The 26337-nt window shown below is 57.7% G+C and overlaps 1 protein-coding gene across 4 annotated transcripts in view; it reads left to right on the forward strand.

Moving 5' to 3' along the window:
- The window catches only part of ATG16L2 (autophagy related 16 like 2), a 63116-nt gene that overhangs the window by 23839 nt on the left and 12940 nt on the right, over nucleotides 1-26337 (forward strand). For 3 of the 4 annotated variants that reach the window (XM_073333807.1, XM_073333817.1, XM_073333826.1), the window contains 13 exons: nucleotides 1267-1340; nucleotides 1928-2170; nucleotides 5153-5218; nucleotides 7714-7815; nucleotides 10458-10520; nucleotides 10782-10890; nucleotides 13341-13446; nucleotides 14498-14568; nucleotides 15962-16033; nucleotides 19364-19484; nucleotides 21580-21685; nucleotides 22887-23036; nucleotides 23707-23754. In XM_073333807.1, coding sequence (XP_073189908.1) covers nucleotides 1267-1340; nucleotides 1928-2170; nucleotides 5153-5218; nucleotides 7714-7815; nucleotides 10458-10520; nucleotides 10782-10890; nucleotides 13341-13446; nucleotides 14498-14568; nucleotides 15962-16033; nucleotides 19364-19484; nucleotides 21580-21685; nucleotides 22887-23036; nucleotides 23707-23754 — 1331 coding nt within the window. The remainder of the gene's footprint in view (nucleotides 1-1266; nucleotides 1341-1927; nucleotides 2171-5152; nucleotides 5219-7713; nucleotides 7816-10457; nucleotides 10521-10781; nucleotides 10891-13340; nucleotides 13447-14497; nucleotides 14569-15961; nucleotides 16034-19363; nucleotides 19485-21579; nucleotides 21686-22886; nucleotides 23037-23706; nucleotides 23755-26337) is intronic. The other variant, XM_073333838.1, reaches the window with a different exon arrangement.

Consider the following 26337-nt stretch of genomic DNA (forward strand, 5'->3'; position numbering starts at 1 on the left):
TCAGCCTTTCAGTGTGGCCCCATCATCTCTTCGTGCCCCCCCCCGATAACCTTACTGCACCCACCCTCATTTGGGAGCCTCTGCGCCGTAGGTACAGGGGTTCGGTAAATCATAGGCCTGATTCTGCATTACTACACTGTGAAATTTTACAAACTTCCGATCATTGGAAGGTAAGGACATCACAGCGCTGGCTTTGCTTGATGAGAACATTTCAAAAATGTTGAAGTCTGGGAGAAAAGGTGTCTGTTTAAATAAGAGACGACCCTTGTAATACGGGACTGTTGCCAACCCGATGGCTAGGTACTGCCACTAGTAAGTGTGGACTTTGCACTTGCAAAGAAGGCAGGGCGTGGTATTGCAGAGCACTCAGCATTGCCGGATTTAGCTGTAGGCAGCAGATTTCAAACAAACGAAAGGAAGAATTTTTTCACACAACGCGCAGTCAACCTGTGGAACTCCTTGCTAGAGGATTTATGTGAAGGCCAAGACACTAGCAAGGTTCAAAAAAGAACTCAATAAATTCTTAGAGGATAGGTCCATCAATGGCTATTAGCCAGGATGGGCAGGGATGGTGTCCCTGGCCACTGTTTGCCAGAAGCTGGGAATGGACGACGGGGGATGGATCAATTGATGATTACCTGTTCTGTTCATGCCCTCTGGGGCACCTGGCATTGGCCTCTGTCAGAAGACAGGATACTGGGTTAGATGGACCTTTGGTCTGACCCAGTGTGGCCGGTTTTATGTACTGTAGGTCTATAGACAGTACCATTATGGAGGCTGTAGGTTAGAGAGCAACTGGGGAACCTGTCTGCAATTCTGGCATCTGGAAAATCACTCTCTGTATCTACAAGCAGCTCCCAGACCTTTTAGTTTGTTCCTGTAGCTTGGAAATGGCTTGTGAATAGGAAGAGCATGCTGAATACTATAGGCAATGGTGTTGTAGCTGGGTCAGTTACAGGATGTTAGAGAGACATGGTGGGGGAGGCAATATCTTCTGTTGGATCAACTCCTGTTGGTCAGAGAGGCAAGAAGTTGGTCCACTAAAAGATAGTCTGAGTGTTGGCATGCAAGTGAGCAACAAAAAAACCCAACCTGTCATCATTCTTGTATCCCACTGCACACACCACAATCTCAGGTGGAGTCCGGTTTATGACTCTCACCAGTTCTGCCTCATGTGCTCCACAGCCCTTGAGAAAGCTACGTCCACATATGTGCGTTTCTCTTTGGAAGATCACCTGGCCTTTGAAATCTCTCTCTCGTTTGCAGTTGGCGTATCGAATTATTGAACTGAGCAAATTACTCAAGGCCAAAGAGTGTAAACTGCAGGAGCAGAAGACCAGGTAAGAATGCCCCCCAATCTCCTGGGTGCACCTGATTTAACACTGCTTCCTTCTAGGGCGCTTATCCTTGGGGCTTATTTTATACAGACACCTGTTTATTTAACCAGCATGAGGGGGCAGGTCTACTCTGCAAAACTGGCCCCTCCTTCCCCTACAGACCTCCTCCTGTGTTGGAATCACAATCTGAGGAGCCAACTTTAATGGCAGTAAACGTTTACTACTCTTCACTCCTACTAGCCCTGCAGAGATCACCCAGCAAGCTGGGCGTGTGGCAGAGAAACCTGTACAGTGCATCCCTCGCTCTAGTCAGTTACCCCATTTCCAGCCTACGTTGTGTGTTTTCCCCCTCTGCCTGATCCACAGAGGATATGAGTCTGCTACAGCTCCCAGCTAAGGGACTTAAGCCTTTAGCTCAAGCTGGAGAGGCACGTGCTCTCAACTCTGGAGGCCCTGGGTTCAATCCCTGGTGGTGATCAAGATGGCAGTTGCTCCAGTTTGGGAGCTCACTTTCAGGAGTGCTGATAAAGTTTGGGGTGCAAGTCGGGGGGAGCCCATTCCCTAGAGGGCTGTCTCTTGGTTTGGCTCAGGCTGGCGTCCCTGAGCGGACGGATCTCTGAGCTGGAAGCAGAGCAGCAACAGCTGAAGGGCCAGGCGAAAGATCTGGGCAGCGGGAACTGTGCCATGAAGGCGGAATACGACGCCCTTCGTGAGCGTTACCAGCTCCGGGAGGGGGAGCTGCGGCGAGCGGCCGAGAAGGAGCAGGAGCTGATTGAGAGCCTGGTGCGGAAGAAAGTGGAAGCTGCCGAGCACCAGAACAAGAAGAACGAGAGGTTGGTTAAGGGTCTGTTGCTGCCCAGCGTATGAGAGAGTCTCGCCTGGGCTGGTGGGGGGCACAGGGCATGCAGACCCTGGGCACTGCGGAGGAGACCCGGTGGGGGATGCTGCTGCAGGGTCCTAGGGCAGGAGGGAGTTTTGCCCAGCCCTCCTCCATGGGAAAGCTGGACCCTGCAGTGCAGAGGATGGGAGCAAGGAAGGCAATATGCAAGGCTCTGCTCACACTCCCTGCGGCTCTGCCTGCCCCCATTGGAGGGAGGGGTTGTGTCAGTGTGCTGGAGCAGGGAACTCGCTTGCTGAGGCCAGTGGGAGCCCTTGGGTGGGATTTTGCAGCCAATCCAAAGGCCAGGGGATGAGGTTATCAGTGGGCCATGGGCATGCCGTGTGCTGGCTGTCTAGCGAGGGTGATGGGGCCAAACAAGCACCTTAGTATCTGAGTGACTCTCAGTCTTTAATGGCCTTATCCGTCCAGCCCCCTTGTGAGGCAGGGCTGGGCCGTGCTTCCTGCTGTACGGATGGGGGCACTGAGGCACAGAGCAGTTAAGGGACTGGCCCAAGGTCACATATGCAGTCTGTGGCAGAGGAAGGCCTTGAACTGAAGGTTCGCATGTCCCAGGCCAGTGCCCTAACCACTGGGCGATCCTGCTTCTTGAGTCTGGCTCCTTCTGCTGATGGAAATGGACCTGTTCCGTTGCCCTCTGCTTGAGCTTGCTTCTGGCCGGCCACCAGCTATGTTGCTTTCCTGTGAGGAAGAAATAAGCCCTAATTATATCGCCAGCCAAGGGAGGTCTCTAGCTCACACAGCAGAGCGCTGCGAGACACAGTCAACCTGTGCAACTCGGTGCCAGGGGGTGGGATGAAGGCCAAAACTAGAACTGGGTTCGAAAAGGAGCAAGATGAGTTCACGGAGGGTAGGCCCACCAATGGCTCTTAGTAGGGCTGTCGATTAATTGCAGTTAATTCATGCGATTAACTCAAAAAAATTAATCGTGATTAATCACAGTTTTAATCACACCAGATAATGGAATACCAATTGAAATGTAGTAAATATTTTGGATGTTTTTCTACATTTTCATATATATTGTATTCTGTGTTGTAATTGAAATCAAACTGTATATTATTTTTTATTATAAATATTTTCATTGTAAAATGATAAACAAAAGAAATAGTATTTTTCAATTAATCTCCTGCAAGTACTGTCGTGCAATCCCTTTGTTTCGAAAGTGCGACTTACAAATGTAGTTTTTTTGGTTACATAACTGCACTCGAAAACAAAACAATGTAAAACTTCAGAGCTTGCAAGTCCACTCAGTCCTACTTCTTGTTCAGCCAATCGTTAAGACAAACACGTTGTTTACATTTACAGGAGATAATGCTGCCCACTTCTTACTTACAATGTCACCAGAAAGTGAGAAGAGGCATTTGCATGGCACTTTTGTAGCTGGCATTGCAAGGTATTTGCATGCCAGATAACACTAAATGTTCTTATGCCCCTTCATGCTTCGGCCACCATTCCAGAGGACATGCTTCCATGCTGACGGCACTTGTTAAAAAAATGAGTTAATTAAATTTGTGACTGAACTCCTTGGGAGAGAATTTTATGTCCCCTGCTCGGTTTTACCCGCATTCTGTATATATTTCATGTTGTAGCAGTCTCGGATGATGACCCACCACATGTTGTTCGTTTTAAGAACACTTTCACTGCAGATTTGACAAAACGCAAAGAAGGTACCAATGTGAGATTTCTAAAGATAGCGACCCAAGGTTTAAGAATCTGAAGTGCCTTCCAAAATCTGAGAGGGATGAGGTGTGGCGCATGCTTTCAGACGTCTTAAAAGTCTTAAATAACTCTGATGCGGAAACTACGGAACCCGAACCACCAAAAAAGAATCAGCCTTCTGCTGGTGGCATCTGACTCAGATGATGAAAATGAACATGCGTTGATCCGCACTGCTTTGGATCGTTGTCGAGCAGAACCCAGCATCAGCATGGACGCATGTCCCCTGGAATGGTGTTTGAAGCATCAAGGGACATATGAATCTTTAATGCGTCTGGCACGTAAATATCTTGCAACGCTGGCTACAACAGTGCCATGAGAACACCTGTTCTCACTTTCAGGTGACATTGTAAACAAGAAGCAGGCAGCGTTATCTCCTGCAAATGTAAACAAACTTGTTTGTCTGAGCAATTGGCTGACCAAGAAGTAGGTCTGAGTGGACTTGCAGACTCTAAAATTTTACGTTGTTTTATTTTTGAATGCAGGGTTTTTGTACATAATTCTACTTTTGTAAATTCAACTTTCATGATAAAGAGATTGCACTACAGGACTTGTATGAGGTGAATCGAAAAATACTGTTTCTTTTGGTTTTTTTACAGTGCAAATACTTGTAATAAAAAATAAAGTGAGCACTGTACACTTTGTATTCTGTGTTGTAATTGAAATCAATATATTTGAGAATATAGAAAACATCCACAAACATTTAAATCACTGGTATTCTATTATTGTTTAACAGTGAGACTAATTTTGTTTAATTGCACAACAGTCCTAGCTATTAGCCAAGGTGGTCAGGATGCAACCCCACAGCCTGGGTGTCCCTCGCCTCTGAGTGCTGGAAGTTGGGAATGGGTAACGGGATGGATCACTTACTGATGACCTGTTCTGTTTATTCCCTCTGGGGCACCTGGCATCGGCCACTGTCAGAAGACAGGACGCTGGGCTAGATGGACCATTGGTCTGATCCAGTCTGGCCGTTCTTAGTTTTGGAGCTGCCAGCTGTAGATTGGATGCAGATGTCCTTACCCCTGTGTCCTCCCGCCCTGCTCCCGGTAAGGGCTAAGAGTGCCTGGCTCTGCTCCCACCTTTGCTAGGCCTAATGCAGTTGCCCGAGAGCGAGGCCCAGGCAAAGGGGACATGCAGCTGGGAAGGAGCCGCATGGGTACATCCCAACGCCCTCTGCTTGTCCTGTCTGTCCTTGTAGGATGAAGCAGGCCCAGCTGTCCCGGGAGCTGAAGAAGGCGACAAAGAGAACCGTCTGTATCAACGTGTAAGTAGCTGGGACCCCGGGGCGCTGATGAGGCGGTGAGACAGACCTGGGGGGGGGGCGGTCATGCAAAGGGAACATGGTATGTCCCAAGAGAAGTCATTTGAGGCCCATCCCAGGAGTGACCACCTGGGTCAAGCCTGGCAAGAGGCCAGAGATGCTGGAAATGGCTGGGTTAGTGCTGAAAAGCAACAAGTCTCAGCCTGCGGGCGTCGACCTCCGAAAGGCTCCCCAGCAGCCATCTTTTCCCTGGGCGCGGTTCGCAGCCAGCGCCCGGCCCTGCCTCCAGCTGGAGTGCATCCGCTCCTTAGCTGCTTGCGGCTGGTCCTCCTGAGCGCCTCTCCTGACCCCACCTCCCAGGACGCTGTGGAGGAATCGAGGAGGCTTCTGGGTTCCGTCCTCGCAGGCGGAGAAAAGCTCCTTAGCACGGAGCAGGCTGGGCCCTGCTGGCGGCGTGTGCTCCGTGACGCCGCGGTCAGTCCTGGTGCCGATCGACCTGGCTCGACTCTCTGGGCGTCTCCACCTGAAGACACGGCACGACAGCAGCGTACACGCTCCCTGTAGCGGCGGGAGGAGTTCCCTCGCTCCGCTGTGAGGAGGTGGATTTTTCACACCCTGAGCGGTGTTGCCGTGCCGGTGTAGGTTCCCGGCGTAGACCAGCCCTCGGCAACATCAGTGGCCTTCTGGAGCTTAGAAACAAGCTGGCCAGCCGCTCTTGCTTGTGAGTATCCACAGCTCAACGGAAACACTTTAAAAATGATCGTGCATCCAGCCAAAAAGCTCTTGTTCTCTGGCCATGGACGTGATCTGATTTTGGCACATGGGGGGAACTCTACCAATGAAGCCTGAAGCTCATGACCCCCAGCCTAGCGAGGCTGTGATTGGCCCATGACTGGGCATTCCTTCGTTTGTCTGCACCTCTCATCTCCATGGCATGTGTGATAATTGGTCTCCGGACGGTTGTGTGGTCGAATTCCAGGTCTCCTGACAAAATAATAGAAATCAGAAGTGGAAAAACACTATAGCTCTTCTAGTCCCTATGCCCTGGCCAGCATTTTTACCTGTAGAGGGTTGTGATGGTCCTTGGGGTACCCAGGACGGAGAAGTGGAGAAAAGGGGTAACAAGGCGACTCTCAAGCGCTCTCCTCTGGGCTAGGCCAGCCCTGCTCCTGCGTGCAGGTTAAGAATAGATGAGTCCTCTTGAAGCATTCCCCTGCGATGGCCAGCCCCTGACACTGGCTACTTCCCGAAATCCCAGATCCTCTACCCCAAAGGTGCAGCGTCCCCCCACCCTGCCATTTACTAGTTTTACCTTAAATCACCGCTCCTGTATAACACCCAGCCCTTGTAATAAAACCCAAGAAGGGTTGTTTAAGAAAGGACAGCGGTTCAGCTGGAAACAACAAAATCCTAGAGCACGACCTGGTCCCTGCGCTTCTTAATAGTTCCCGTTCTTATCAGATCAAGTTATTTTCCTCCAAAGTTCAGTCTATTGCAGAGCTGGCTGGTTTCACAGGAACCATGGTCCAAGCTTTCAGCGAACACACCGCTCTACAAGACAGCTCCCTGGGAACGGGTGCAGAGGGCCTCTCCCCCCTCTGTGTTGCACAGAATCGGTCTGTTGTCTTTATTCAATGGCAGGGTGAGCCCCCATCTGTTGTAGCGTTCCTTTTTACCGCCAAGTGGGTTTGATTGTTTGCGGTTGTCGCTGATGCTTTCCCGTTGACTGTTCTGGGATGGGGCACTGGTACCCAACTGAGCCTCATGTGACGTCACCCGCTGGCTACGGGAGGGGTGGCCATTGCCAAGTAATATTACTGCCTGGTGACTCCTTTTTAGCTTGAGACCATAAGGGCATTAAACTTCAATATAGTCCCAATATCGCTTACATAACACCCGTACACACATCTTGCCACGATCATGCATATGGGGAAGTCACGAGCTTTGCGTCCGAGGAAGTGAGCTGTAGCTCACGAAAGCTCATGCTCAAATAAATTGGTTAGTCTCTACGGTGCCACAAGTCCTCCTGTTCTTTTTGCGGATACAGACTAAGCCGATTGCTACTCTGAAAGCTTTTGATAGAGACCTTACACGTTACCCTTTATGGGTAAATACCCTGCAAGCAATGTATTTGGTGTAGTGAGTCTGCCAGGCCTGAGACGGGAGTTTGCCAAGGGGCCTTTGTGTCACGGTAGTAAACAGCACTTTAACCAGTACAGCTGTGTGTTTACTGGTAGCCTGTATGCTAGGGGTACTTTGCCGGTAAGGCACCCTGGCATTCCTATGCCGGTGGTACCACCCATGGCCCGGGTGTGGGCACAGTTCTGTCGGTATAAAGGTTATGCCCCGTTGTCCCAGGCTAACTGCCTTTGCACCGGGGTAGAGCCACTTAAACAGCAGCAGGTTCGAAACAGAGCTAGTTGAGGGGTACAAAGCCCACCTGCAGATGAGCCTTACCCAGCCCCCCAGGCTAACGTGCTGCTTTGTTCTCCCCACAGGGAATTGGACGAGGTGAAGCCGAAGCCGGAAGAGGTGAAAGTGCCCGTCCAAGACCTGGTGGAACTGGAGGGCTGCGAGAAGCTGTGGAAAAGGCCCTTCAGGTAGGAGGCTGCTGCAGGGTCGTGGCAGAGGGAGAGACACACACACACACAAGGAGTTAGCAGTGACTGGCATGTGGATGAGCCTGAAGGGGGAGCTAAAAAAGCTCTAGGCTAGGGGGGGAAAAAAGGATAATTGATTTCCTTACTGGTGCCCGGGCTCTGGGCATTTAACAATGCTCAGAGATCCAGTGGGATCTGAGGGAGGTTCCTGGCCTGGTTTGTAAGGCCCAGAAGTGTCTGTATAGCAGCCAGTGAGAGAATGTCTGATCATCCTGCTGAAGCAGCCCTGGGACTCGTCCAGGCCTCAAAGGGATAAGGTCAAAGTTACGTGGGGGACAAGGGGAAGGGCAGCTCCCGCTGTGCAGTATTTGCGAGAGAGGAGACCCACCCTTCCCACTCCTCCTCAGCCTTCAGTGAAGGGACTAACCTGGGCAGGATGACACCCCGCGCAGCGGTGGAGAGGAAGGCGGAGAAAAGTCCGTGATCGCTTACAAAGAAAACGATCCCGTGGCTTGCATAGTCTTGCCCTGCGCGTCTGCGGTTCTGATGTGCAGATTCAACGGCTGCCGGCCCACCGGGCTCCGACCAGGTGGCGACGCGGCTGTGTGACTCGACTCCCTCACCGTTCCTGTTTGATTGCTCCCCGGTTCCACCATTGTTTACTTTTAAGCACTAGAGATGGGTGAAACGCCCGGCTCAAACAAGAGCCGGCCTGAGCCTCCGCCCTCCCCAAGCCCCCATCAAACCTGAGCCACGCTGTAAGATCCCAAATGTTTAATTGATTCTTTTTCTTCTGAAATTTGGCTGCTGCTTTTCAGGCAGCTCCTCTGAGAACGCATTGGTCAGTGCTGACCACAAGAAGCCCGTTCTATCCGTTGCCCCAGCACCTTGCAGGCTCACAGCCTTTGCAAGGGCGGTTGGTTAGACCATGGGGCTGGACCCAGGAGTTCTGGTCCTGGCTCTGGCACTGACTTGCTCAGTGACCTTAGGCAAGTCCCTTTGCTGCACGCTGCCTCAGTTTCCCCTTCTGTACAACGGGGGACAGTGATGCTTATAGGAAGTTCTAGCCTTGTAAGGGAACAAGGAGTGTGGGTAACCTCATGGGAGAGTCTGTTCTCTGGAGATTTCCAGCCTGAGAGGTTCGGCTTCGGTTGGGCGTGGAAAAGCATCCACATGGCCTGGATTCTGCCTCCCAACTGCTAGAGGATCACTCATCACTAGTGCAAAAACCAGGCCCTTCCAGCTCGCTGCCCCATCAGGAACACCCCTCCCTCTCCGGCACCCCGGTCATCTCCCATGGCATGTTTGGCTAGTTTTGAGGAAGAGACACGCTGAGCTGTGTGGAAAATACAGGAGTATTCTCACGGTCTGGGAAGGAGCCCAGCAGTGCCGTGTGCTGGGCTGTGAAGCAAGGTCACCGAGCCATAGGGATTACAGATGGACAATGCCTCCTGGGTCCCACCTAATCCATCTGCTTCAGCTAAGATTGGATCATCCACTGTGGTGTATTTTCTACCTAGACATGTAAACCCAGGCTCTGCCCCAGTGCAGGGGAAAGTCCAGCCTTGGTTCCTCCCAAGGGAGGAGGGACAGTGGCCAAGCGGGCCAGTCCCATCTCTGGTTCCTATGGGTTGCCCTTGGGTTCCTGCGGGCCCTGTTAGTAGCCGTAGGCAGGTTGGCCAAGACAGGGCGAGTAAGGGGCGAAAGAGCAGAGCAGATGGAAGCCCTCGTGCTGGGATTCTTCACTCTGTGTTATCCCAAGGGAGAAACGCAAGACACAGGCACCGTAGGACTGGCCCGACTGGCTCAGCCCCAGGATCCGTCCAGCCCGTGGCCAGCGCCAGCTTGTTCAGGGGAAGGTGTGAGGTGAGACCCCCCCCCCACAGCAGCAGATGGGGGATAAACGGCTCCTACCCTGATCCCTAACTGTGGTCGGCTTAGGCTCTGACTCAAGCAATGGCCCGTGATGATTCTTTAGCCCCCGAGCCCTGCGGATGCGTGGCACCATCCGGGCTGGTGTTCGCTGCAGGAGCAAAACTCAGGCACCCAGCTCCCGCCCTCGCTTAGTGATCGCTGGATTGGGCTCCCCAGCTGTAGACCCCTGTGGGTGCGTTGCCCATGCCACGCCGCAGCCGCAGGTGCCACTAGGCACTTCATTTCTCCCCCCTGCCCCGGTTCCTGGCCCACGGGAGGGATATTGACCGGAATACAGGACAGGATTGAGGTGAGGCCCCCAGCAGGCAGTGGTGGGGAGGGGGTTGAGCATAACTGGGTCCCGACTCCCGGAGAGCCGAAAGTTGCTCCTGTGTGGCTCCTGTGTGGCCAAAGGGCAGAGACCGAGACACTAGAGGTGAACTCCTGGCCACATCGAGATCAATGACAAAACTCCCATCGATTTCATTGGGTCCCAGCTGTCGCCCCAGGTGGGTAGGTGAAGGTTTGCCATCCCCTTGCTGCCACTGGCCCGAGCGCAGCTTGAGCCAAATTGTTCCCCCGACCCGGCCTGTGGCCCATGGCCAGGTGGGAGAAGGGGGCGTTGTCCAGAGGGCTGGGTGAGCCGTGACCCGAAGAACAGCCCCGTCCCGTTCCCAACTGCCTTTTGCTCATCCGTTGCCTCCTTTTCTGTTTGGCTTTCCCTGTAGATCCGCCTCCGCCACGTCCATGACTCTGGCCCGGTGCGTGGATGTCTTCAAGGGGCTGCTGGAGTAAGTTTGCTGCCATGTGTCCTGCATCGCCTGGGACCCGGGATTTAATGCACTTCCCAAAGGTCTGGGTAACATCGATTGAATGGTGGGTCTAAGGGGCCCTCATTCCCCTCCCACCCTGCCCTCTGTTCACCGGGCTGCTGGCGTACCGGCTTGATCTCTCGTCATTCAGACGGGACAAGGCTCAGCTGGGCTGGCATCAGGCCCCATGTTCTCCAGGGGCCGTTTGCTTGTTTTGTGACCTGGGCCCGCTCTCACTAGTTTCAGGCTGAAACGAGGGAATTCCATCAGCAGCGGATCAGAGGTGTGCTACCGCTCCATGCCCATCTGCCTTGTCACCTGCCTGCCGTCCCGAGTCAGCGACGTCCAGGTAAAAGCTCGGAGACACCAGGGATGTGGTGGATGGGCAAACCGATCAGCGTCTCCCTCCTCCTCCCGTGAGCCCGCCACGCTCCCGGGCTCTTGCTCGCTTGCTTTGCTCCCCCTGGCAAACGTCTCATCTCCAGGTAGCTGGTCCACCCACTCCAGCCCTGTTCTCTGCACCAGCTGCGGCCAAGGGCGCTCTGGAAGGAGATCAGCCACTGCCCTGGCCCAGGAGGCTGTCCACCTGGCTCCGGAGGGAGACTCTCCACTTCCAGACAGCACCCAGCTGCTCTGTTTTATTCTGTTCTCTGTCACTTCCTGTAGCACCCTTATCACCATAGTATCTGAGCATCTGCCACTCGTGCGTTCGGTAACCAGACCAACGTCTGTCACGTGTGTTCTCTCATCCTCCAGGGGGAGAAGGGCGTGCAGGGCAGCGAGGGGTTGGGTTTGGCAGGGCTTTAGGGGGTAGTTTTTGTAATACACATCTTGCTCTGTTTTTTTGTCTGGGGAGCATGAGACTTGGAGCGGAAAGTGGAGGGTTTGGGATGGTCCGTAGTTCCTGGGGGAGTTTGTTCCAGCCCCCGGGAAGGTTCTCACTGTTGAGCGTGCCGCTGGGCCGGTGGGGCAGAGTGGTCGACAGCGACCCTCTTCCAGAGCTCGGCGCGAGCTTGTCAATATCCCGGGCCCGGCCATGGGGCGCTTGGAAGATAAGGACTGCGACCAAAAGGAGGCTGGCTAGCCATATGTCGTGGATGGGCTTATGCAAAACAAATCCTGCATCTTGGCCGGGGGTTAGACTAGCTGGCCCTTGAACCCTATGGTTCTGCGACCTTGAACTTCATTCGCTGTCCCGGGGGTGAAAGTAAGTGGTACGAGCCGGTACACGGCTTTGAGCCCCGTCCTGGCAGGGCTGCTGATGGGGGGGTGCAAAAGGGGCAGCTGCCCCAGGGACTAAAAGGGCCTGGTGCTCTTCAATTGCTGCCGGAGCCCCGGGCGGCACAGGCTGGGCAGCACTGAAGGGCTGGCTGGCTGGGGAGTCTGGCCCCAGCCCCCGCCCCTTCCGCCCGAGGCCACCCCCATTCTGGGGGCCCAGAGCCACCCCCCACACCTTGCCCAGGACCGCGGCCACCCTGCGTACCGGTAAGTCCTTCAAGTTACTTTCGCCCCTGCGCTGCCCTGTGGGAAGCCAGGGCAGGGCGGTGCGGGGTCCGTGCCCACCCAGGCCTGACGGCAGGTGGGGTGCGCTCGTGGTATCCCGCGTCGCTGAGGAGACGTGGTACCGTGTGCACTACCCAGGGCTTCCTTCACAGCCCTGTGTGTTGGCTGATGAGAGCGGCTGGTGCCTTCCTCCTGCGCATGGTGGAACTAACCTTCTTCTCCGTCACAGGCCTAGCAGCTTAAAACCCATGTGGGCTGCACGGATCGAGCTCCCCAGCCACTCCCCAAGTGCGTTTTAATTCATATGCTCCTCTTGCCGACCACCCGAGCTGCGTCTAGCTCAGATTGCAGCGTAAACGTACCGGACGCATGGGTGCTGCCCGCAGTGCATAGGAACGGCCTCCTGGGTTGGACCAATGGTCCATCTAGCCCAGTATCTTGTCTCTGACAGCGGCTGGTGCCCGATACTTCAGAGGGAATGAACAGAACAGGGCAATTATGGAGTGATCCGTCCCCTGTCATCCAGTCCCAGCTTCTGGCAGTCAGAGGTTTAGGGACGTGAGCATGGGCTTGCGTCCCTGCCCATCTTGACCAACAGCTATTGATGGACCTGTCCTCCGTGAACTTATCTAGTTCTTTTTTGAACCCGGTTATACTTTTGGCTTCACGACATCCCCAAGCAATGAGTTCCGCAGGTTGATTGTGTGTTGTGTGAAGAAATACTTCCCTAGGTCTGTTTTAAGCCTGCTGCCTATTCACTTTATTGGGTGACCCCTGGATCTTATGGGTAACTAACAATGGGGCCGGGATGTCAGTTGGGCCCATTAGTTGCTACTGGGAGACTCCTGGCAACAGCCGCCCCATGGGGCTCAGGCTCTAGGGTTTGTTGTGGGAGGCAGATGGAACCTGCTGGGCCAGCTGATTGAGAAGACACTGGCGACCTGGCTAACAAACCTTGGTCGCATGCATCTAAGCCTGCAGTCACCAGCTGGGACTGACCCAGGGGCTTCATCGCCAAAAGCAGGGGCTCTGACCACCTGAGTCCTTCCCACTCGGTGGTAGCGGGGTCTGATCCTTTCTGGGACCAGCCAATCCATCACACTCCGCCAGTGCCAGAGATGGGACGGGAGCTGTGACTCTGCTAAGCCGGGCCACGTAGAGGGATGAGTTAATGTGCTGAGCCCAGGCCCTCTGCCTGACCATGCCAAGCATGAGGGGTGGCACCTGCTGCCCGGTCACTGATCCCAGGAGACGTCCGCCCTCACGGTTTCACCAGTTCTCCTTTCTCTCCTCCAGGAGGCGCACTTCTCTGAGGTGAATGCAGTCAAGTTCAGTCCCAGCTCTGGCGTGCTGGCCACGGGCGGGGCCGACAGTCTCATCAGGCTCTGGAACGTGGCGGGAGGTACGGCAACGGGCAGTGGGCTGCTCCTGGCCAGGGGCGTCGAATATCGCGCCAAGCTGTAGGTTAAAGTGGGAGTGGCATTGCCAAGCGGGAGGGCGGCTGAGATCTCACTTCCTGTCTCAAGGGAAGCCCAGCTAGCCAGGTGGGAATACCCTGTCCCAGGGTGGATCGGGCTTGTGGTCCGCTGAGCTGCAGACAGCCTGGTGCAGGGTGGTGAATCCTGTCATGTCAGTGACTGCCCCCACTCCTGCAAGGGCGTCGAGTCCTTGATTCATCTTCCTGTGACCGCCCAGCCCTTCCCTGCCCCTTCTAACATGTGGGGAGCCGCACTTTGCTGCAGCCATGTCTGGGGTGGAACCCATCAGCTCCTAAACAGAACACAGCAATACAATTTAGGCCAGCAAAGAGGAGCGCGGTGGGAGGCTCTGGTTTGGCCCACCTTGTCATGCTGCAGGCTACGGCACGCGCGGGTCGTGTCCCAGGTCTCAGGCGCGGTAGGAGGTGCACGCATGGGCTGATTCCAGATGGCGGGGGTCTCTGGGTCAGGACACTGCAGCGTCTGGCCTGGACTTAGCTGTCACTCCATCCCTTGTTCTAAGCGCCTTCCCGTCAGCACACCCAGAGCCTTTCCTTTCCCCTTCCCGAAATCTCCAGGGGCGTTTCAGCCCTGGAAACAGACCCTGTCCTGACGGCTGGACACCTGCTGCTCTCCTAGGGCTTCCTTTCCTACTCCGCTTTCTCTGGCAGAGCCGTGAAATTCAGACCCAAGCATCCCTCAGGTCCCAGGTGTTCTCTGCTTAGAGACATGGCTATGTAAATAACCCCCATTACACAGAGAGGGAAACTGAGGCACAGAGAGGTCAAAGACTCTTTTTTTTTAAAGTGGCCTCTGACTTGGGGTGCCTCCAGCTTCTGCGCCATGGGATTCTCGCAGCTGCCGAGCGCTCGCAGGGCCTCAGAGGCTCAGGAATTGGCGTTGTCTCGGCAGTCGTTACACCTCTCCGCACAGCCCCGGGGCTAATCACCGTGCTGTTTGTCTGTCTGCTCTCAGGGAGGCTGGAGAGCCTGCAGACCTTGGAAGGGGCTAGCGGCAGCATCACCAGCATCGAGTTTGACCCGTCGGTGAGTGAGGCGTTGCTAGGCCAGCCCTGTTTGGAGCTGCTGGTGGGCCTAGCTTGGCTGGGACCGTCCTGAGCCAGGATCCCAGGACAGAGGCAGCCGGGGGCAGCCGCAGCCCTCGGGCTCAGAGCATGGCACATCTGCCAGCTCTTCCTTTCTCTTCTCCCTGCCGGCCACCTCTCTCAGCTGCGGGCAACCAGCTCTTCTGTGATGCCATCGGCTGCCCAGGAAGTGCTCTGAATAGAGGAGCCCCGCGGGGGTCTGTCTCTGGTTGGGATCAGCATGCACTGGGGGTGCGATGCAGCCCGCAGGAGCCTTTGTACGGCGTGGGCACTAGATGGGGGCAGAGAGAAGCCATCTCTTGGCTGGCCAGCGCCTGGTGGGCCAGGGTAGCCAATGTTCTTCAAACCTAGGCTTTCTTCCAGCCCCCAGCCGGTGCTCGGGTGTTAGCTGCAGGGGTGGGGGATCTTTTGAGAGCCTCGTTGACTCCATGAGCGGGAAGGGGCCGGCTCCCCCAGCTTTGTGAGCGCTGGTAGCTCGTCCGGCGCTGTCTGGGAGGGTCAGGCCGTGCCTTTGGGCCGGGGCTGTCCACTGGGAGGTGTGTGAATGGCCGGGAAGAAAGCAGGGTTGGTTGTTTTCACCCAGCCCCAGTGGTGACAGGAATGGTGTCAGGAGTGTCGTAGATTCCAGGACCACTGTGATCCGACCTCCTGCCTAGCACAGACCATGCAGCTCCCCACAACTGGCTCCTGTTTGAACTAGAGCTAGATCCCTCCCAGTGCGCTCACCCCTACCCACCCCCTGCAGTGACACTGGTCCTGTGCTGGCCTCTGTTCTCCCATGGACTGAGCCGGCAGGAAGCGGGGATGGTGGGAGAGAGGGAGGGGGGAAGGGGCAACGAGGAGACAGGGCTGGCCAGGAAGGGGGCACCCCACAGCATGGGAAAGGGGATGAACCAGGGGACGAACCGAGGGGGAGAAGGCTGTAAGGTAGATGGGGCAGGATGTGGGGAGGCAGCTCAGGTGGAAGATCCAGGCTGCCTAGATGATCACACTGGTCTCCACGTGATCAGCGGGCTGCAGGCCCTCCCGGGGCCTCCTCACTCTAGAGAGGCAGCGGCTGAATCCAGCCTGCCCCGGGCACGGCGAATATCCCCACCACAAGGAAAAGCAGCGGGCGGCTTCTGTGCAGGAGTCGTTTGTCCTGGTCTCAACCGTAACGAGCGCCCCACGGCGAGGCACGGACCACGCTAACTGCACACACGTGGCATTGCCAGATCTCTGTGATCCCAGGTGCCGAGGACCGGTGGCTCTGTACGCCGCCGAGGGCAGGACTCCCCGCTCGCGCTGCAACTCCCGGGCCTATTCCTGTCAACTCCCTCTTCCTCCTCTTTCAGGGCTGCCAGATCTTGGCGGCGGCGTACAACAATGCAGCGCAGCTGTGGCGTATCGGGGACTGCAAATCCAAAGTAAGTGCCGCGGGGTCTTGTCTGGGTCCCTGCTTTTAGGGAGGGTGTGTGTGTGGGGGGTGAATATCCCCTGCCAACCGGGGAATGATCCAGACAGCTACGGGAGATGGCAAGGACTGAGGGCCGCCAGGGATTGCCCCCCCGAAGTCGCACATCCGCTGGGTTATCCGGGGGTGGGTGTCGTGCCCCCAGTCTCTCACAGCTCCTTGCCGATACCCTGAGGATGTTCTTCTGGCCCCAGATCTGCCAGGCAGGGTATCCTCCCAGCAGGTGGCCGCAGCTGCGTACCCGGTCACATGCTGTCGGCAGGCAGACACACTTCTGGTCGCCCAGGAATACTTTGAAGATGGATCCTGTGAGCTCTCTTGAATTTAGTACGTGTGGGAGGGGCCTACAGGAGGCAGTAAACTGGCCCCACTCTGGTCAGTCAGTGCTGGCATCCCCATGTGAGAGGGGGAAACTGAGGCATGGAGCGGTGGCGTGACCTTCCCAAGGCTGCCAAGCCCATCTGGGGACAGAACCCAGGAGTCCTGGCTCCCATGCCTGTGCCTTATCCCCAAGGCTATCCTTGCTGCATTTTACACCAGCAGAGAATTTGGCCCTGGGTACCTGCCAAGGGCTTGAGACCATCAGGTGGTAGGTGCTGTGTGACTGCAGAGGGCCTGGCTCTGCCCCCAGCACCCGGCAGGGAATGAGAGCAGTGCCCAGTGGGTGTAGGCGTCGTCGTTCCCCCAGTGTGATCAGTGGGTCTTCAGAGGCGGTGAGAGCCTGGCCGTGCTCTTGGGACCATCCCCTGGGGCCAAGCTCCCTGTCGCTGGTCGCCCCCTCTCTGCAGACAGGGCTCCTGGGGCTGAATGCAGCGACCATTTGTAACCCGTGGGACCTGTCTGTGCTGGGCCGGGCCGCCGGCAGCCCCGCACAGATGGAGTGCGTGGGAATAGCTCGCTGCCAGGGGGTGCTGCCTTGGCACTGGGTAGCCCCGAGGGATGAGCAGCGAGGGAACACGGCTGGGGGCAGAAGGGAATTCCTGGTAGCAGGGAGATGCATGCACCACCCTGTGTCCACCTCCCCTCTCCCCCCCGGCCTGTGCTCCCACCAGTGGGGGGTGGGTCAGCAAGGAGCAGGCTTGAACGCTGGTGCGGGAGGGCAAGCTGGGTGGGTGGGTGGGGGCCTTCTGTCACGGGAGGGGAGCAACAGATGGGGGAGAGGCAGGATTCCTGCAGGGACGGAGTCGCGTTAACGTGCCGGGCTGCCCGGTGGCTTTAATACCGGCCCTCCTGTGCCCGGTGCCCCATGCCTTGCAGCTGGCACTCAGACCCCGCTGGGGACTGCGCTGTCTGAGCCGGCAGCGACCGGCATGACGCGCCGTGAACCCAGGGCCTGGTCCTGGGAGGAGCTGCACGCTGGAGATCCCGCTGGCTTCAGGCAGGGCCGCAGGCGCTTGCAGCCCAGGTCCTCCAGATCTGGGCCGGGAAGCACATGGGGCCGTCTTCCAAGCCCCGCCGGGCCAGCGGCTCTGGGGTTAGGAGCGACTGTCCCTATTCGTGCATCTGTGGGCGGAGCCTGAACAAGAGCCCAGCTGAGCCTCCCCACGCGGCTCCCTGCTGGCATGGTGCCGGCCCCTCGCACCGCCCGTGCGTCGCCAGTTAAGCTTTCAGGGCTTGGATTTCAGCGACTGTCTCCAGGCTGCGCGGGCGGATCGGTCCCCTGAGAGCAGCTGGCTGGAGCTGCCCGCGACGTTCGGATCAAGGCTCCGCGCCCCTTTCTGCAGGGGCGGCTCAGCGCTGGGTTCTCGCAGCAAGCCGGCGGCAGGGCTCCCAGGGCTCGGTGGGCAGCTGAGCTGAGTCTAGAAAGTGAGGGCGTCAATCTCAGCAGCCCTGTTCCTGCTGGGGCGGATCGGGGGAGGCGCTTCAAGCCACGTTGGTGCACCCTGTGTCCTGGAGCCATGCGAGTCTGGCTAGGGATTTGTTACAACAGGACTGGCTGGTCCCTGGCGTAAGCTAGAGCAGCCTCAGGGCGGTTCCATCTCGCTCTCTGCTTCCCATGAAGCCAAGAATAGCTGTGCCCTCTAGCTGTGCCCCTGAGCCAAGGGCTGAAAGCAAGTCCTCCCACCAGCCAGGAAAAGGTTTCAGGGGCTACTTCTGCCCCCTTCATGTCGTCTGGGGAACAGAAAGGAGCTGTAGTGTAACTAAGAACTAGGTCCCAGGGCTTCTGCCACTGCTTCCAAACCTAGCCCGCCTATGTAGGAGGAGAAGAAAGACCTGGGTGTCTTCGTTGATCATGAGATAACTATGAGCCGCCAATGTGATGCGGCCGTGAAAAAGGTTAGTGCAGCCTTAGGATTCATCAGGCGAAGTGTTTCCTGCAGAGACAGGGAAGTGTTAGTACCATTATACAAGGCACTGGTGAGACCTCGTCTGGAATACCGTGTGCAGTTCTCGTCTCCCGTGTTTGAGAAGGATGAATTCAAACTGGAACAGGTACAGAGAAGGGCTACTAGGATGATCCAAGGAATGGAAAACCTGCCTTATGAGAAGAGACTCAAGGAACTTGGCTTGTTTGGCCTAACCAAGAGAAGGCAGAGGGAAGAGATGATCACTCTCTATAAATACATCAGAGGGATAAACACCAGGGATGGGACACTAGATGGGGAAGCTCTGAGTTATTACTGAGAATTCTCGCCTAGGTGTCTGGCTGGTGGGTCTTGCCCACATGCTCAGGGTCTAACTGATCACCACATTTGGGGTCAGGAAGGAATTTTCCCCCGGGTCAGATTGGCAGAGAGCCTGGTGGGGTTTCGCCTTCCTCTGCAGCCTGGGGCATGGGTCACTTGCAGGGTTAAACTAGTGTAAATGGTAGAGTCTCTGTAACTTGAAGGCTTTAAACCATGATTTGAGGATGTCAGTAACTCAGCCAGAGGTTCGGGGGTCTATTACAGGAGTGGGTGGACGAGGTTCTGTGGCCTGCGATGTGCAGGAGGTCAGACTGGATGGTCAGACAGTGATTGCAGTAAGGGGCACGATGCTCCCTTCTGACCTTGAAGTCTAGGAGTCTATGTATTGGGTTCATTATTTGGAATTGCAGAGAGATTGTAATGTTTTAAGTAATTTAAAAAAATCCCACAATCCATTTCAGTTCTGCAGCAATTCCAGCAGGGGGCAGCGTTGGGCTCTTGTTCTCCGAGTCCGCGGCTCGCTGGCTTTTCTGTAACAGTGCCACTGTGTCTCGTTTTCCTTGTTTTGATTTATTTTTTAGAATTCGATTATTGGGAAGAAAATAAAATAAAAAACCCCTAAACCCCTTCACATCCCCGGCTGTTCTGTTGTCTAGGAGACGCTCACAGGCCATGCGGACAAAGTGACGGCTGCCAAATTCCGCTCCACCCGTCACCAAGCGGTGACGGGCAGCCGGGACAGGACCGTCAAAGAGTGGGACCTGGGCAAAGGGGCCTGTAAGTAACTGACTCTGTCGGGCGTAGCGTCCTGTGTCTCACCAGCAACCTCCGCTGGGGGCGTGCCGAGCGTGTTTGCCCCTTGCTCTGTAGTGGCACCGGATTACTATTGTATTGCAGTAGGGAGGTTCACCGAGCGAGAGGCAGTCCCTGCATTAACGAGCTTACAATCTGAATGGGGAAACTGAGGCACCGACTGGGGAAGTGACTTGCCTAGGGTCACACAGCAGGTCTGTAGCAGAACTGGGCAGAGAAGCCAGGTCCCTTGACTCCCAGTCCCATGCCTTAGTCCAGCGGCTGTTACACAGTTACGGCGGTTACCAGAGATGCCCCTTCAGGTCAAGACTTGTGCTTTGGAGCAGAAGGTTCTGGTTTCTAGCCTCGATGCACCATGTGGTTCCACCAGGACCTCTCAGGTCTGGCTGTGGATCTTTTACAGCAGGTTCTTATGGACCCTCTCTATGGTCTTTGTGTGGAGTCCTGGGTTAATAGTCTCGAATTGTTCTGGGCTCACAGCAGAGGCAGCCTGCCCTGTGTGTCTTGGGAAAGCCGGCTAAGTGACTGTTTTGATAACAGTAATTCCCCAGGCTCTGATCCCCATTGGGGCCCGTTGTGCTGGCCACCACGCACACAGGGAAGAGACAGTCCCTGCCCCCATGGCCTTACAGGCTAAAAGTCACACCCTGGCCGGGGTGTGGGGACGTACCATCCTCACGGGCTTGCATGGCGATGAATTGCCTCGGCTCTGTTACTTACATGCAGTGGCTTTGTAACTGGGGCTAGCGGCCATGGAAAGACGAGGGAAAGGAGCAGCCACGGCTGATCACCTGACGGCCCGAGACTCATGCTGGCTGTGCTTTCCTCCATTGGATGGATAAAATGCCACCCAGGGAGAAGAAAAGTTCTGGCTGTCCATGGCTGCATGGTGCAGGCGTAGGAGGGGGAGTGTGGTCTCGTGGCCAGGGCACAGGACTCAAGTCGGAGGCCTAGGTTCAATTCCCAGCCCTGCCACCCACTGGACAACATGCTCCACTGCCCCGTGCCTCAGTTTCCCCGAGGGAAATGGCCTCTAGAGGTCCCAGTTGGGGGCATTGTCCTGGGCAGTGAAACAAGGAGAGCCCCTGCCCCAGGGAGTTCACACGCTGGGATTAGGACAATCTGGAGTGGGTGGATCAACAGCCTGGGGGAGGGGGACCGAAGCTGGCTGCCTTTGGGCTGCTGTATTTGCAGAGCACGGCAGGCCTCAGAGGAGGGTGCTAGGAGCAGGCAGCACCGGGGTTACTGATGTCCTCTGGCCCTCCAGCTGTGGCCATGGTGAGAGCCAAGTAGCCACCTAGCTCGTGTAGACGGTTGGGGGTGCGTCCCCGGCATGGCGGGCCAGTGCTGGGAGTTTCGTGCCCCTTGTCTTTTACGCCCCTCGCCTGCGGGCACAGAACTGCTGGGCCTCCTCTCTGTGGGGACCCCCTCCCCCCGGGAAATCTGGGGAGCTGCCGGCGTGGGGGCTGTCACGCCAGCCCTGGACTTCCCCTATCCCTGGCTGCGGGTTTCCACCCCGTTCTTGGAATTCAGCTCCGGCCTTTCCAGCCCTGGGGCTACTAGTCGCATTGCGATCGCCCTCAAAGAGCCATTAGATCAGGGCCCCGTCATGCTGGGCACTGGCCAAACCCACAGCGGGAGCCGAGCCAAGACGTAACAAGGGGGCGGTTTGAAGGTAGCCGTGGTTTGGCCAGGCCGGCCTGAGCGGGGATTGCCCAAGGCACCGAGCCACCCAGAACCTTCTGCTACCTACCCCAGGTCGCAGCCCACTGGGCCCGTCCCAGGTGAGCTCGTCATCTGGGATTTGAACTTGGGTCTGGTGCCTGGGACGCAATGCGGGCCCTGCTCCCCTGTGCAGTGTGGGCCATGCCAGGGAGTAGACGGGTGGTGCTGTCTGGCACAGTACTCCCTTATGAACGGTCAGTGTTCTCCCTGTGGGTAAAGGGTATTCTCTGTGAGGTAGCACGGCCCATAGCAGAGCCCCCGGTGCCCTGGCACTGGCCCGCCAGCCTCGCCGCCCCCCCCACCCCAATCACTCACAGCCGTGCTGTCCCCGCAGGCTGCAGGACCATCAACGTCTTCTCCTACTGCAACGACGTGGTGTGCTGTGACAATGTCATCGTGAGTGGCCACCACGACAAGAAGATCCGCTTCTGGGACAGCAGGTGACTCCCCTCCCTTGGCGAGGTAGCTGCCAGGCAAGGAGCCTCAGCTGGTTAGGCCACCAGCTGGGCCCCTGTGGTCTCTGGCCCCCTTTGCTTGGCACTGGGGAAAGAAGCAAGATAAAGCGCCATCCTGCAGTTCTAGAAACACCTCCGTGCCCAACTTCAGACCTGTCTACCCTGGGGTCAGCTTGCCCAGTGAGGGTGCTGTTCATTCTCCCTGTTTCACAGATGGGGAAACTGAGGCACGGATTGGCTAAGTGTCTCAGCCAGGGGCTACAGAGGGAGTTGGTGTTGGAGCCGGGGTTAGAACTCAGGAGTTGCTCGGGGGCCTGTGCTCTATCCGGTAGGCCTTGCTGCCCCTCAGTGGGATGCTAAGCAGTTAGCCCCCTCCTGGATATTGTCAGACCGGCCTTTCCGGGATGGCCTGGTGGTTACGGCTGTGGACTGGAACTGGGGAGATTCCTGGCTCCCTGCGCAAGTTGCTCAATGTCTCTGTGCCTCAGTTTCCCCTCTGAGATCTTGGAGATGCGTTTTCCCTGTGGGGCCATGGGTGCAGTCTGTTAATGCTCAGAGGCCGCTGTGTCCGTCCCACTTGGGGCTGGGAAGTGGTGCCTCTGGGACGGCTCGTCTGGGCCTGGCCCAGCTGTGTGTGGGTTCCAGTGGGATGATGCCAGCTAGGGCAGCGAGGCGCGAAGTGGGGCCTGGCGCACTCGGTGCCTTGTCCCCCCTGGCAGCCGCAAGGGGATGGGATGGGCAAGACGGCCGGCGTGCACTGCAGCGGACGGGTCACAATCCAGAGTGGCTGGGGGTTTGGCTGCTCACCCGGCATCCGAGCGCATCGTCCCCCCGGCTCAGCGAGTCGGCGCTAAAGGTGCCACGTGTCTTGCTGCCATGTCTCTCCCTCCCCTGGGCTATTCATACCCAGCGGGCTGCCCACTGGACATCCTGGTGGCTCCCCGCGCCCCATGGGGAGGGCTCGTCCGTTCCCTAGCAACAGATCTGTCCGGGTAATTAACTCCCATAATGGAGCCAGGCGGTTCCTAGATCAGCAGGGACAGAATGTAATTGACGGCCTCTGGCGTGTGGGAGTCCTGGAAGCGGGGATCCGAATGGAGCACGAGGGTGGTTCTGAACCATGTGGGTCTTTGGGAGCGGGCAGCCCCTGGGTGGGTTAACAAGCCCCTGGCCCGCTGTGCTCTAGGGGGCCCCGATGCACAGAGGTGATCCCGGTCGAGGGGAAGGTCACCTCCCTCCACATCAGCCAGGACCAGATGCACCTGCTGAGCTGCTCCAGGGACAACACGCTGAAGGTCATCGACCTGAAGATGAACAATGTCCGGCAGGTGTTCCGGTGAGCGGCGGACGGGACCCTGACCCAGAGAGCCCCCAGTCCTGCTCAGGCACCCCTCCTTCATGCCTTGATCTGTCTTAGCAGCTGCGGATCGCACCAGTCCTCAGGCTGCTGATAGGAGGGCGTTCTCCGGGGGAAACTGAGGCACGGGGGGGCGTGACTTCCCCAGGGTCACCCAGCAGGGCCGGTGGCAGAGTCGGGAATTGAACCCAGCTCTACGTCCTGCCCGCCCACAGCCCGAAGCACCCTCACTTGGGTGAAGTCGCCCCTCCAGAGCCAGTTGCGCTGCTCCTCCAAGAGCCTGAGGGGCGACGCTGGCCCAAATGGGTGATGCCACCCCAGTGTCCTCGGGGGCTGGCAGAGATGCTAGTGTTACCCCGTCAGAAGAAGCTTGCGCCATCCCGTGTCTGCAGCTGGCTGCCCGGGGCTTGGAAGCCGGAGTGTTGGTGTCGGGTCCCTGAGGTTGCAGGGATCTTGTGTCCAAACCCAGAGCCTGGCCCTTTGCCCCACAAGCCAGCAGCTCTCCCCAGGGCAGCTTGTACTGAGCAGCGGAGCCTGTCCCCGCCCCGTTGTGGGTCTCTGAGCCCCAGCCCCAGGCGTGTCCCTAGGGGAGCTGTCGCCCTTCGCGAGGGAGCGATGCACGTTGACCAGGGACGGTTTGTGTCTGCAGGGCCGACGGCTTCAAGTGCGGCTCGGACTGGACGAAGGCGATCTTCAGGTGAGCGGGGGTGGGGGTGCTGGCTGTGCCTGGAGCTGTACACATCGTCGCGCAGGCTTGGCCCGCCCGCAGGGTGATAAAGGGGACACCTCCCACAGGGGTCACTGGGAGGGGGATTCCTCGCACGAGGGCACATGGTTATGAATGGAGCTGCAGATCTGCAGTGCCAAGCCCTGCCCATCTCCTGACGCAGTCTGGGCTATTGTGAGCTCCGGGGTCAAGCAAGAGAAGGACCCACAGTGCCAGCGAGCGGGGCCTAGTGCAGGCACATAATGGGCAAGCGTCCTACCAGCAGCCCAGCCAGTGCCCCCCGCCCCACAGACCCTGCTGTCCCAGTCCTGGGCCTCCCCACCCCCGGCCCAGCCAGTGCCCCTCGCCCCCGCCCCACAGACCCTGCTGTCCCAGTCCTGGGCCTCCCCACCCCCGGCCCAGCCAGTGCCCCTCGCTCCTGCCCCACAGACCCTGCTGTCCCAGTCCTGGGCCTCCCCACCCCTGGCCCAGCCAGTGCCCCTCGCTCCTGCCCCACAGGCCCTGCTGTCCCAGTCCTGGACCTCCCCGGCCCCGCCAGTGCCCCTCGCCCCCGCCCCACAGACCCTGCTGTCCCAGTCCTGGACCTCCCCACCCCCGGCCCAGCCAGTGCCCCCCGGCCCAGCCAGTGCCCCTCGCCCCCGCCCCACAGACCCTGCTGTCCCAGTCCTAGGCCTCCCCGGCCCAGCCAGTGCCCCTCGCCCCCGCCCCACAGACCCTGCTGTCCCAGTCCTGGGCCTCCCCACCCTTGGCCCCGCCAGTGCCCCTCGCCCTTGACCTGAACTCTGCTCACACCCCAGTCTGTGGCTGCGTCTGGATCTCAGTGTGGGAAGTGTCTCTGACCCTGTTCTCCCCATCACCGCAAAGCCCAAGCTTTGGACAGGGTGGGATCTGGAGGCCGAAACAGGTCTCCTTGTTCCCCTTTCTGGGCTGTATGGACCCTACCCAGTGATTCTTTCTTCTCCCAATGCCTTCACCCTGCTCCTGACCCTGACCGGCGTGCAAGCAGGCCCCAGGTGAGCTCCCCCACCTGACCCTGGAGGAGGAATCCCAGGAACCAGGGGGAGCCCCTAGGAGCTTGCTGGCAGCTTTCCCCGTGGGCAGCTCCTCCCGCATCCTGCCAAGAGCAGGGCCCTGCGTTCTCCTGGAAAGCCACAGGGCTGCTTCCCACCGTGTGGACTCTTCAGCTGGGGGTCTGCCCTGCCACTCCAGCCCTGCTCCCTTGCCAGTATCAGTGGCAGTCACCGGCCCCCCAGGCCTCCCATAGGTGGGTTTGCAATGGCTCTTCCCCGTCTCTAAGCCAGGCAGCTGGCTTCATGCTGGAGAGCAGGCGGGCTGGAGGAATCGGAGCCCTCTCGCCCCGGGCCGCTGATCTCTTGGGCTGGATCAGAGGCTGCTATCGACGTTCTCATCTCGTTAGCAGGGCAGCTCTTCGCCCCTGGGGGATGTGCTGTGGGCTACATGGGGGGAGGAGTGAGCCCATGGGCTTAAGGAACGCAGTGCTAAGCGGGCCCTGGTGGGCATGCGAATTTGACCTCTCAGGTGTCCCTCAGGAGCCCACCACTGTGATGTCTGAGCCCCCCTGCCTCCGTCCACCTAAAGCCTCTGGAGGTCCCGAGCCGGCAGCACCAAGTGCAGACATCCCATGGAAAAGGCCCATTGGCCTGGTCAGTCCCGCTCCGTGGGGCCAGGGCAGGGTCATCCCTACAGGGGTCTGCCCCACGCTGCTCCTGGCCGTAGCTGGCCTCCCAATGGGCAGCCTCAGGACTGGCAGGGGAACTCTGCTCTGCCCCGTACACGGGGTGGCAGGGCAGCCGAACCTGGCCAGGAGCCAGGTCCCCAGCTCCTGTTCCGTGTTAAGGGCACCTGGCCTCGCGCCCCCTTTGAAAGCCCAGCCCCGGGCAGTGGTTTTCAGGAGCACGGCGCCCACTTCTCACCCAGCACCCCCCAGCTCCCCGTCGATCCTGCCTGCGGTAAAGAAACGGCCGCAACCGGGCGCGCCTCTTCCTCAACGCGGCCCTCGGCTAACAGGACCGAGCTGGCTGGAGCCAGAGACTTGCCGCCGAAGAGCAAGGATCTTGTTCCCTCCAGGATCAGGCAGGCGCTGACCCAGGAACAGAGCTGGCTGGTTCATCCAGGGATAGCTACCCTCGCTACAGAGCTAGCCCCGCCTCCTTCCTGCGGGCTTGGCAGTGATTGGTCAGGAGGGCCCAGGACTGGGCAGCAGGGGGTGCTGCAGGGTGTTAGGGGGCTTATTCCTTCATCCACTCACTTCCCTGGTCCTTCTCGCATGAACAGAGAGCAACAATACCCCAAGTCCGAAAGTGCAAACAGTTCAATGTTTATTGGGGTGAGCTTCCAGCAAGCAGGATTCCAGTTTCCTTCCTTTGTGTCCCCCTTCCCAGCTCTGACACCACAGAGCCTTACACCTGTGTCCCTGTTCCCATTCCTGCCCTTAGCCAAACATGATTCCAATTTCCTTACCCCCATTCCCTGTTCCCATTTCCCCCCACACACACACCCACCCACCCACTTCCTGATTGACTGCAGACTATA

The sequence above is a fragment of the Lepidochelys kempii genome, chromosome 1 (assembly GCF_965140265.1).
Source record: "Lepidochelys kempii isolate rLepKem1 chromosome 1, rLepKem1.hap2, whole genome shotgun sequence".
Classification (NCBI taxonomy): Eukaryota; Metazoa; Chordata; order Testudines; family Cheloniidae; genus Lepidochelys; species Lepidochelys kempii.